At 53.4% G+C, this 10351-nt stretch overlaps 1 protein-coding gene across 1 annotated transcript in view; it reads right to left on the reverse strand.

Annotated features, from left to right (window-relative positions):
- Window positions 1-10345, reverse strand: part of CSNK1E (casein kinase 1 epsilon) — a 27146-nt gene extending 16801 nt beyond the window's left edge. Inside the window, exons 1-3 of the mRNA XM_019664571.1 lie at window positions 10231-10345; window positions 6844-6931; window positions 5775-5830 (exon numbers count right to left, since the gene is read on the reverse strand). Of these exons, the coding sequence (XP_019520116.1) occupies window positions 5775-5830; window positions 6844-6919 (132 nt within the window). The 5' untranslated portion in view covers window positions 6920-6931; window positions 10231-10345. The remainder of the gene's footprint in view (window positions 1-5774; window positions 5831-6843; window positions 6932-10230) is intronic.
- Window positions 10346-10351: the final 6 nt, after the last annotated feature.

The raw sequence follows: 10351 nt of genomic DNA on the forward strand, positions 1-10351 counted from the left end.
CACAACTAGACTGAAGAACAAAAGGACAGCAACTTGTCTGTTCCCCTTCCCCGATTCCCCAATGCTGTTCCCCTCCCCCAATTCCCCAATAAAAAAATCTTTAAAAACAAACAAGAAAAACATCACGTTAAGTGAATGAGCCAGGTGCAAAAGGACAAAGTATTGTATGGTTCCATTATATGAAATATACAACTAGAGAAAGAAAGTAGACTGGCGGTTGCCAGGGGCTCAGGAAAGAGGGAAATAAGTACACCTTTTTAACAGGTACAGGGTTTTCTTTTGGGGTGATAAAAATGTTTTGGAACCAGATAGGGATGGTAGCTACCAAACACTGGGAATATACTAAATGCCACTGTATTGCGTACTTTAAAAATGGTTAATTTTATGTTATGTAAATTTCACCTCAATTTTTTAAAAAACAGGAAGGAAGAGACAAGAATGCAAGCTCATTTCTATTTGTCTCAATTTCAAAACATGCAACACTAAAATACATATAGTTTAGGGACATAAACATGTGATACAGTTCTTTAACAAAAGAGAATCATTTAAAATGTCAGATAGTGTTTATCTCTGTGGGGGGGGGGGACCAGGGGCCCTCAAGGTGACAGACATACCCTCCTCCAAGTGGGAAGGGTGCCTGACGCCATGCACAGATTTTACATGTATTCTTTTGTATCTATTCAACATTTAATTAAAAAATATTAAAAAATTGAAATGTTTTTAAAAAATAAAACAATTAAATATTTTAAAAAGGGAGAATTGCCTTTTAACTTTGAGGTAGACAAGGCTTTTTATCCTGACTTAAAATCAAGAAGCCATAAAAAAGAAAAAAGAAAAAAAAATGGCTTCCTCACCTCCTGAAAAAGGAATCCCTATTCCATGGCAAAACAACTAGAAACAAAGTCCTAACAAACATATACTTGTAACTCTTCTAGCAGCAAAGAGCTAATGTCATATGGCTAATATATGACAAGCTCCTACAAATCAGGAGGAAAGACCAAAACCTCAATAGCAAATAGGGTAAAAGATTCAGACACTCCATAGAGAAATAAATCATGAATATAACAATGGCTCGCTCTTATGGAAAGGTGCTCAAGCTCCTGGTAAGAAAAATGCAAATTAAAGCTATCCTGAAAATTATCTATTTTTCACCTATGATTGGCAAAAGCCCCACCGTAAGACAATGTGTGTCTGTCTGTTGTGGGGCGGTGGGTACTCTTCCCCAGGTGGTCCCTGGTAAAGCTCTGCTGGGGGCGATTTGCCACCACCCAGCTCCTGCTTCTGAGTTTACCTGACACCCTTGCACAATGCACAGCACAGTGCAATACAGGGCCTGGGCCAGGCTGTCCGCTGTAGGTTGTTCGCAAGAGCAAAAGCTTGGAAACAACCCAAACGTTCTGAGGACTGGTTCAATAAAGAATGGCCCATCCATAAAACAGAATACAATGGAGAAAGAATGAGGAAGCTCTCTCTGTGCAGAAGTGGAAAGATCGCAAAGATATAGGAAGTGAAAAAGCAAAATAGAGAACACTATGTATTCTACCTCTCCTTTCAGCAAAAATAAAAAAACAAAAGTGGGGAGATAATATGTATCTGTGTTTGGTCCGATCTACATAAAGAAACACTGAAAAGAAACATGAAAACCAGTGAGGACCCATCCCGGCTGGGGGTGGGGTAGGGTGTGCATCTCACTGGATACTATGTTATGTGCTGTAAGTTTTTTTCTACACCTTTGTTGAGCTATAATTCACATACTATATAACTGCTCTTTAAAGTGTACAATTCAGTATATTCACAAGGTTGTACAACCATCACCACAATCAATTTTAGAACATTTTCGTCATCTCCAAATACCCGCAACTCCCCCAGATCCCCCAGCTCTAGGCAACCCCTAATTTACTTCCTGTCTGTAGGGATATGTCTGTTCTGGACATTTCATAGAAATGGAATCATACAATACATGATCTTTTATGACTGGCTTCTTTCACCGAACATGTTTTTGTGTGTTTTCATTTTTGAGCCACATAAAATAAAATTTAAATTAAAAAAAATAGATGACTAAATCCAGTGAGCAGATAAAGTGCTTTGAAAACTGTAAAGTGCTTCTGACACATCAATGCTCATCACTGGGGAGAGAGCCACACAGGCTCCGGGGAGACAGTGGAGATGTAGCAGGGATGGGCTGGGGCTCACTACAGTCCTCTGGACATGCCCTCTCTCCCCATCAGAGGTTAAGGGTGTGGGTTCCAGAGCCCAAATCCTGATTCTGCCACCTCCTAACCAGGGGACCTTGGCAAGTCACTTTACCCCTCTGAGCCCTAGGAACCCCATCTGTAGACCAGGGGATGACACTACCTAGCCTGTTAGGTTGTTTTGAGGCATCAACAGACCCAGCAATGTGCCTAGTGCACAGTGAAGTGCTCAAGGAACATTAGATGAGCCTGAGGTGTCCTAACGGGGTACAGGCCAGTGGGAGGAAAGACAGAGGGAATAAGCACGTGGCAGAGAAAGGAGAGCCTCCTCGGAGGGAAGGCTGCAAGGGTTCCTGGTGCCTGAGCAGGGCTGTGTGGTCACAGCACGTGCAAAGACCCGACGGGAGGGGGTGCAGTGAACCCTGAGCGGTAGCTGAAGACAACACTGGAAGAGGAGAGCAGGAGAGAGAGGAAGGGTCTCAAATGCTGAGCGGAGACCCTGGCCTTTCGCCTGAGACTCCAGGGGCCAGGTACAGATGTCTGATTACAGCGTTCCTCAGCCTCTACATTACTGACAGTCTTTGTGGGGGGCTGTCCTGAGCACCGTAGGGTACGCTGCAGCATCCCTGACCTCTACACACTAGCTGCCAGTAGGACCCACTTCCCTGAGTTGAAACCACCAAAAATGTCTCCAGATCGTATCCAACGTTCCCTGAGGGACAAAATCCCCTCCTCCTCTCCTTGAGACCCACTAGCGCAAGGACTGGAGAGGACTAGAAGGGGAGAGTTTGACTCAAGGCTGCTGCCACAACAAGACAAGAGCTGATGGTGGCCCCTCCACCCAGGCAGGGGCAGGGCCTTCAGCACTTTCAATTCTGCAAATGTGTACAGGAAGGAGAGGCTGGGGAGAGCGCCCTTCCCCGAGATGGGGAGGTGGGGGGTAGAAGGATCCCTTTATACCCCTGAACTCTTCTTACACCATCCTGCAAGTACCACTATTTATATCTTTATTCTACACATGTGGAAACCGAGACACCAAAGGTCAGTGACTAAGTGCCACATAACTTCCCTGGGACAAGGACCAACACTGTTAGGCAAAGTCTTCCGACCCCCACCAAGTGCTGGAACGCTGTCACAGCTACCTCCCTGAATGGGGTCCCATCACCATCAGACCCCTTCGATGTCTCTGAAGTCTACTGGGAAGCTGCCAGTCTTTTCTCTGATCTCCCTTAATTCTCACAACTGCTGAGCTGAGGCTCAGAGAGGTTAAGTAACTGGCCCGAGATCACACAGCACTGGTTGGGGCAAAGCCAGGACTCGAAACCCAGCCCCAACGCCCCTGCTTTTTTTGCTATTCCAATTCCTTAGCGTCTCATTCATTCAGGCAACAGACGTATATCAAGCCCCGGGACCAGCTGAGGCAGCCTTGCCTAGAGGAGCTTGGCTCACCTTATGTGGGAGGAACCATGGCTAACCGTGACTAAGTAGAAAGTGCCAGGGCAGGGGCGGCAGAGGCGGCCCATCAGTTAGATGCAGTGGCCCTGTGCAGGGATGGGCCAGCCTGAAAAACAAACTTGCACACAGAGAAGGGCTCGGACCTGGCCAGCCCCAGACAGTCTGGGACCTGAGCAGTTCTAGGTGGGGAGGAGGATGACCAGCTTTATATTGGGGCTTGCTTGGACACCCACACAGACACATGGACACAATCGGGGACCTGGCTGGGCTGGAGGCAGGGGATGAAGTACCCCACAACCACCTGGTGGGGAGCACCGCTCCCTCCCCATTTAGAACCAAGAGGTCTGGAGAGGTCCCAAGGACACATGGCCAGTGGTTGGCAGAGTGGGCACAGGACTGGGCCAGCTCTGGACCCCATGCAGCCAATCTGAGGCCCTAACAAAACTGGGCCCACTCTCTTGGTGTCCCCTTATGATGCCGCTGGGAGCGGGAGGAGGGACCCAAAGAGGAGCTGTGGACCTCACAGTCACGATGTGCTTTCAGTCAATCCTGGAAAGCAGGGCCTGGAGGCCACACCCAGTCCCACCTGCAGAGGCCATCTGGAGTCAGGCCCTGGCACTGGCACGGGCGACAAGAACGTGGCCAGAGCTTTGAACAAAGGGAACCAGCGAGGCCAGCCAGGGAGGCCCTATAATCATCACTGTCGCCACGCCAGCAAGACAGGGCCCAGGGGAGTATGCAGGACACTGTGTCAGGCCAGGGTCCCCAAGGCCCACGCACCTGACGAAGGCTGGATAGCCGGGGGAGAACTGGCTCCCTCCCCCACAAGAGGACCTAGAGCCTTTGACAGTGGCAAATCCCAGCTAAGACAGAGGGTTGGGAGAACACAATGTAAAAGCATCACTGCCGGGCTGAGCGAGTGTTTTGCACACCGTGAACTCATTACTTCTCATCACTGTGGAGGCCTCACGCTCCTATTGTACAGAAGAGAGAGCCAAGGCTGGCAGAGGTCATCCCTTGCCTCAAGGACACAGATCTAGTAAAAGAAACACCAGCACCCAAACCCCGACAGAATTTACTCCAGAGCCTGTACAACAGGAGTAAATCTGGCCTTAATTTTGAAAATGAACTAGATGACTAGTGGATAAACAGGAAGTCCTGCCCACGGAGGTCCTGCCACATGGACCAGGGACACTGGCTTTCTGAGTGACCTTAGGCTGCCCCTTCCCCTCTCTGGGCCTCAGTTTCCCTTCTGCAAAAAGAAGGCCCTGGACTGGGTGCTGTTTAGGGGCAGGTGTGCACCTGTGCCACAAGATGCCTCTCCATGCCCTTTGCCCTCAAGCCGGGGGCTCCAGGCTTCGAGTCTGAGCCCAAGAACCTCCATGATAAAAGGGCCCTTTAAGCTCACTCCAATTTCACAAACAGTAAGGAGATGGGTACCCCATTTCACAGATGAGAGTGCCAAGACTTAGAGAGAGAAAGTGATTTATCCCAGGTCGCACAGCAAATAAGTAAAATGGGGACCTGAACCTGGACCTGCCCCTAATCCTAACCGCCTTTTACCCTGCCCTAAGTGAGGCCACTTCATATGCTGTTGCACGTGACAGCCCCCGTTTCCTCATTCATCCATTTGTGAGGCCTTCACTAAGCGCCCACTTTGAGCAAACCACGTGCTGGGCGCTAGGGAGAGAGTGGGGACACAGCCTAATGTCTGCTTACGCTGGAGGAGCTTGGAGTCAGAGAAAACCAGGAAAGCAGCTCCAACCTGCACTGTTCCTCCCTTCTGCTCTGAGCTCCAGCCACGTTTACAGAGGAGGGTGAACTACAGGGCGCTCGGCAATGAACTGCAATCCAGCTGGCACTTTGCAGTTTACCATGCTTTTCCACGTACCATGTCATTTGGGCCTCATGACAACCCTTGGTCAGCCAGGCATCATCATCACACAAACTTTCTAGATGGGGACTCTGAAGCACAGAGCAGCTACACAACACCAGGCCCGGAACCCAGGTCTGTCTGACCCGGGTCTCCCTCCCACATGCTGTCTTCTACCCTCTCTCACGCACACCAACAGCTCTGGGTACAAAGTCTGCTTTTCTAGTTTTCGAGAGAAACCCTGGAGGGCCAACCTGACCATGATGTTCCTGTTTCTTGGTGTGTGATAGCACGGTGCTATCTCTAGAAGCTGGTATGAGGAGAGACCACGTTCAATCAGGGCCCTGCCCAGCACCAAGTATGTGCTCAGAGAACGTGCTCAGCCCCTTCCCTGTCCCCTCTGGTGGGGGAGGGGGTGGCTCACTGATTAGCAGAGCTGATACCCAGGAGAGCAGGGAAGCATCTCCTGTCCCTGAGTTCTGAATCAACGAGCTCAGCACACTGACCTGTCAGTGTCCTCTGTCCAGGACAGAACTTATTTATTTTCCAAGGAGTGAGGATGAACCCCGGGGATGGCCACCATGCTCTAACAACCCCAATTCACGACTGCCAACGCAATAGCTCCCCTGCAGAGCAACAGCTGCGAAGGAAGGGCCGGGACTCCTGCCCTTGTCCCTTGGGTGGCTGAGAAAGTGGCATTTGAAGGCACAAGCCTCTCTACTCCTGGGACAAGGACAGGGGCGCGATGTCAGTGATTTGTTTAAAGGAGAGCCAACTCAAAGACTTTCAACAGGAAGCACATCCGGAGAGAGAGATCCTAGAAGCTACGACCCCGCCTCCCCCGAGGTTACTGGGGGAGCCTGCGTCATTCCGAAGGCTGCCTGGGCTGAATTCCAGGAGGCCGGCCACAGGAAGGGGTCTAGCAGGAACAAGCGGTAGCCCAGGCCTCTCTGTCCACCAGCTCCTTCTCCCAGGAGCCAAGAGACGGGCTGCTCACCCAGCCTGGGCTTTCCCACGCCCAGCTGGAGACCCAGGGCATCCGCAGCTAGAATCAGCCCTAAAAATACCCTTGTCTACCAAGCCCGCAGCCATCGGGAACCCCGCCCTGTCTGTGTGAGGAGCCCCTGGCCTTCCTCACCCTAACCTGCTGCTTCCCTCCCCACCAGGGATGGCCTTAGATGCAAAATGACCAAAACGTGCCACTGTAAACCCAGAGCCAAGTTCTGACTTCAGAGCCTGAAATCCTGGCATCTTTCCCCCTCCTTGTCCCCAAGGCTGTCCCAGGAGCTCCAGAAGCACTGAGCTGGAGCCAGGGACACTCACCCAGGTAGATATCGCCAAAGGAACCGCTCCCGATCTTCCGGCCCAGGCGGTACTTGTTCCCCACGCGGAGCTCCATGATTCGCTCTGGCTGGGGAGGGAAGCAGAAATGTGGGTTAGAGAAGCCGGGAACTGGGAAGGGGGCCTAGCCCACTGGACCCCACCCTTCCCCCATCAAAAGCCAGACAAAGCCACAGGGAAACTGGAAGACCAGCATTCCCCCTCCTAGTGTCCAGGCAGGGACCTGGCCTTGCTCTGCCTGAGGGCAACCAGGTGTCAGGTGGCCCACGAGCCTCCACATGTGGGCAATGGCTGAGGCAGGCTTAGAAAAGGTGTCAGCAGAGCCAGGCAAAAGGTGGAACTGGAGACAAGGCTCGGGAGGAAACTTTGGGAGACCCTCCTTCAGGGACCCTCCAATAGAAGCCTTTCAGGGGCAGACCAGTCACAATGGTCCAAGACCTTGAAAGGAAAACCAAGGACAAAGGGGGTGATGGGGAGGGGGGATGCAGGGGCTGATCATCCTGGGGGTGCTACCATGGCAACCACCAGCAAGTTCCAACCTCCAGGGATGGGAGGGCAAGTTGAACAAAAGGTTCCTAAGGAGTTCCTCAGCCCCTTTAGGACTCAGAAATTACAGGGTTGCCCCATGCTTCTAGCACCAACAATTGGAAGTCAGGCCTCTACAGCCTGGCCTGGTCTTCCCAGAAGTCAGACCACGCCAGTTTGCAGTGTGCCCTGCAGTACAGGCGCCTCCTTCCACCTTCCAGTCATCCCTGTCTCGCTACCTCACAATACCAAGAACTCACACAGGACGCTCTGTACACATTTCTCTGGGTGGACTGTTTGGGACTGGATTGCTTCAAGAGTATAGGACCCTGAGAAGGATCTCCAAGAGGGCAACTGAACAACTGAGGAGACCAAAACCAAGTTTTTAGCCTCCAGCTTCCTTACTTCCGGTGCCCCAACCTGGGTGCCCAAGCCTGTGGGACATCAGGGTTCCTGTTAGAGACCCCTCTGCTCTGGCCAAAGGCAAAGGTCTGGGTACTCTGGGGTCTTGGCCAGTGGAGGAGGAAACTCGACAGCTGGAAGGCGGCTTTTGCTGTGTGGAGGGATAGGGTACAGGGGACTATGAAATAGGAAGAGGGATGGGGGGACCCCTAAGGTCTCAGAGTGTCTATAAGAGGGCCAACGTAAAAGACTATCGAGAAGGGCCTCTGTCTGCAGACAGGGCACTCAGGCCCAGAGACGCCATTCTCCCTGCCCCCCACCCCCCAGCAGCAAGTTAGTGGCAGTCTCCTCGCCTGGGACCCACACAGGGTTCCTGCCACCCTACCTGGCAGCCTCGAACATTCAGAAACAGAACTTATTTCATGCCAGCGCCAGAAGGCAAAGAGGAAGATGGAAAAGTGGTTGTGCTAGGCACAGAGACTCTGCCCCTTCTCCATGCCAAGTGCTAGCCCCCAAAGCCAGCCCCAGGGGAGATGGGAGAGATGCAGTCCACATGGTCAGGCTGGCGCTCTCCACCTGGCAGAGGCGCCAAGAACTTGGGCCCAGGAAGGACATCCAGCCCCAAAACCTAGTTTCCAGGGACCTGCCACCAGCCCTTCCCCAATGGCCACAAGGAAGCAGCCTCCACCCCAGGGCTGGCCAAACTCTGGGCTCTCAACCAAGGGCCTCTGCCCACACGCCTGGCCGGTCCAAGCTGAGGTGCCACGGCTGCCAGCTGAACACACTCCACATTTGCAGGAAACTCACACGCCACACACTTTACATCCACACCGACCTGTGTACACTCCCAAAAAAGAAAGAAAGCAGGCACACAGCGTGAGCCCTGCAGGGTGGGGGTGGGGGAGGCATGGGTGTGTACACACACACAAACACCCCCCCAGTCTGTGCTCCACCAACGCCAATTCAGAGACCACACATGGCAGCCGGGAAAGCCGCAGGTTCCGAAAGGAACATAAATACACCCGCATCCTATATTACATAAATACCCACGCCGGGTTATATAAATACCCTGTGCCCTCCGTCTGGGTGTCTTACATAAATACCCTGCACATGACCCCCCCCAGCCCCTCCCCACTCACCGGGCTGCCGACTGGGAAGGGGAGAAGAGAGGGTTCGAACCATGGGCGGTGCAGGAAACCACGACTGCTGTCCTGGCCACCCAGACCCCAGGGAGAGCCTAGGCTGTCCCGGCACTGTCCCCCAAAAGCCTCCCAGAGGAAAGGAGAAAGGATTGAGTCAGGGATGGGAGAGGCTCTGCAGCTTTTTGCTGCTTCTCCCGTGGGGGGAGGGCGGATAAACGAAGTATTGAAAAAAAAATGAAGACTCCAGAGTTCCAACTAGACAAACTACCAAGCAACACAGCATATGGACTGTTTTCTTACTCCCTGCCCCATCCTCCCCCCCACAGGGCCCTTGTCACTGGACCATTAAAATAAAAACTGGAGGGACATCCTAGACACGAAGGCTAAGGAGCCCCAACCACAGGCAACTGGGGGTGCAACTTAGACCTTCTGGATCTCTTTCCCTTCTCCCCAGGTCCTTCTCACTTAGGAGGGCTATGCCAAGACGAACATATGCAAGAAAACTAAGGGAAAGTTGGGGAGGGGGCTCACCCCACTTTGAGTTTGGGTGTGGAGAGGAGCTTGGGAATCCTCTCTCTAGAGATACCCAGGCACAGAGTTTTACGTTCCACAGAGACTTGCAAAACATGGATTTCTCACACGCAGAAATGAGAGAATTCCATGATAAATAACCCCCACCCCTTTCTTTCTTTCCACAAAGGAAAACAGAATCGGTGGCTGGGTGACCACACACCCCCTCACCTCGGGGCCCCCAAGCGCCCCCAATCCAACATTCGGGAGTAGCCTTGCCGACCCCCTGGTCTGGAGCACGCAGCCAGGAGAGAAGGGGGGGAGGCGCTGCTGATTGTCCGGTGAAACAGACAGACAGAAGCCCAGGATTTGGCCGAGAAGCTCGAATCGACAGTGGTGGGTGCCCCCAGCACCTCGGTCCCGGGCCCCCTCCCTCGATGTCCCCAAATCACACACCAGGGTGGCCCCTGCAGCCGGCTGGGGCCTTGAAGGGTCCGGCTGGGGGAGGGGAGGCGGCCCGGGCTGGGAGGGGGACCTCCCGACGGCAAGCCTGCAAAATAACAGCCACCCTCCTCCTCCTGCTCGGCCCCAGCCGCGCCTTTGTCCTCGCCGGGCCGAGCGGGCGGCGCCCGGGCTGCCCCCCCCCCGTTCCCTGGTGCGAAGACGCGGGTGTCCGCCCTCCCCTCCCCTCCCCTCCCTTCCCTCTCGCGCAAAAACAAAGAGGCGGAGGGATCCCCGTTTCCCCCCGGGTTTGCGCCCCTCCGAGAGCCCTCGGTCCCCCAATATTTACCCCGCCGGGAGGGTGCCGGTGCCGGGCCGCTGGTCTGGGGGCTGCCGCGGGCGGGGGCGGCCCGCCGGGGCGGATGCCGGAGGATTCGCGGAGCCGCCCGGCGCGCCAGCCTCTCCCCGCA

The sequence above is a fragment of the Hipposideros armiger genome, unplaced genomic scaffold (genome assembly GCF_001890085.2).
Source record: "Hipposideros armiger isolate ML-2016 unplaced genomic scaffold, ASM189008v1 scaffold_426, whole genome shotgun sequence".
NCBI lineage: Eukaryota > Metazoa > Chordata > Mammalia > Chiroptera > Hipposideridae > Hipposideros > Hipposideros armiger.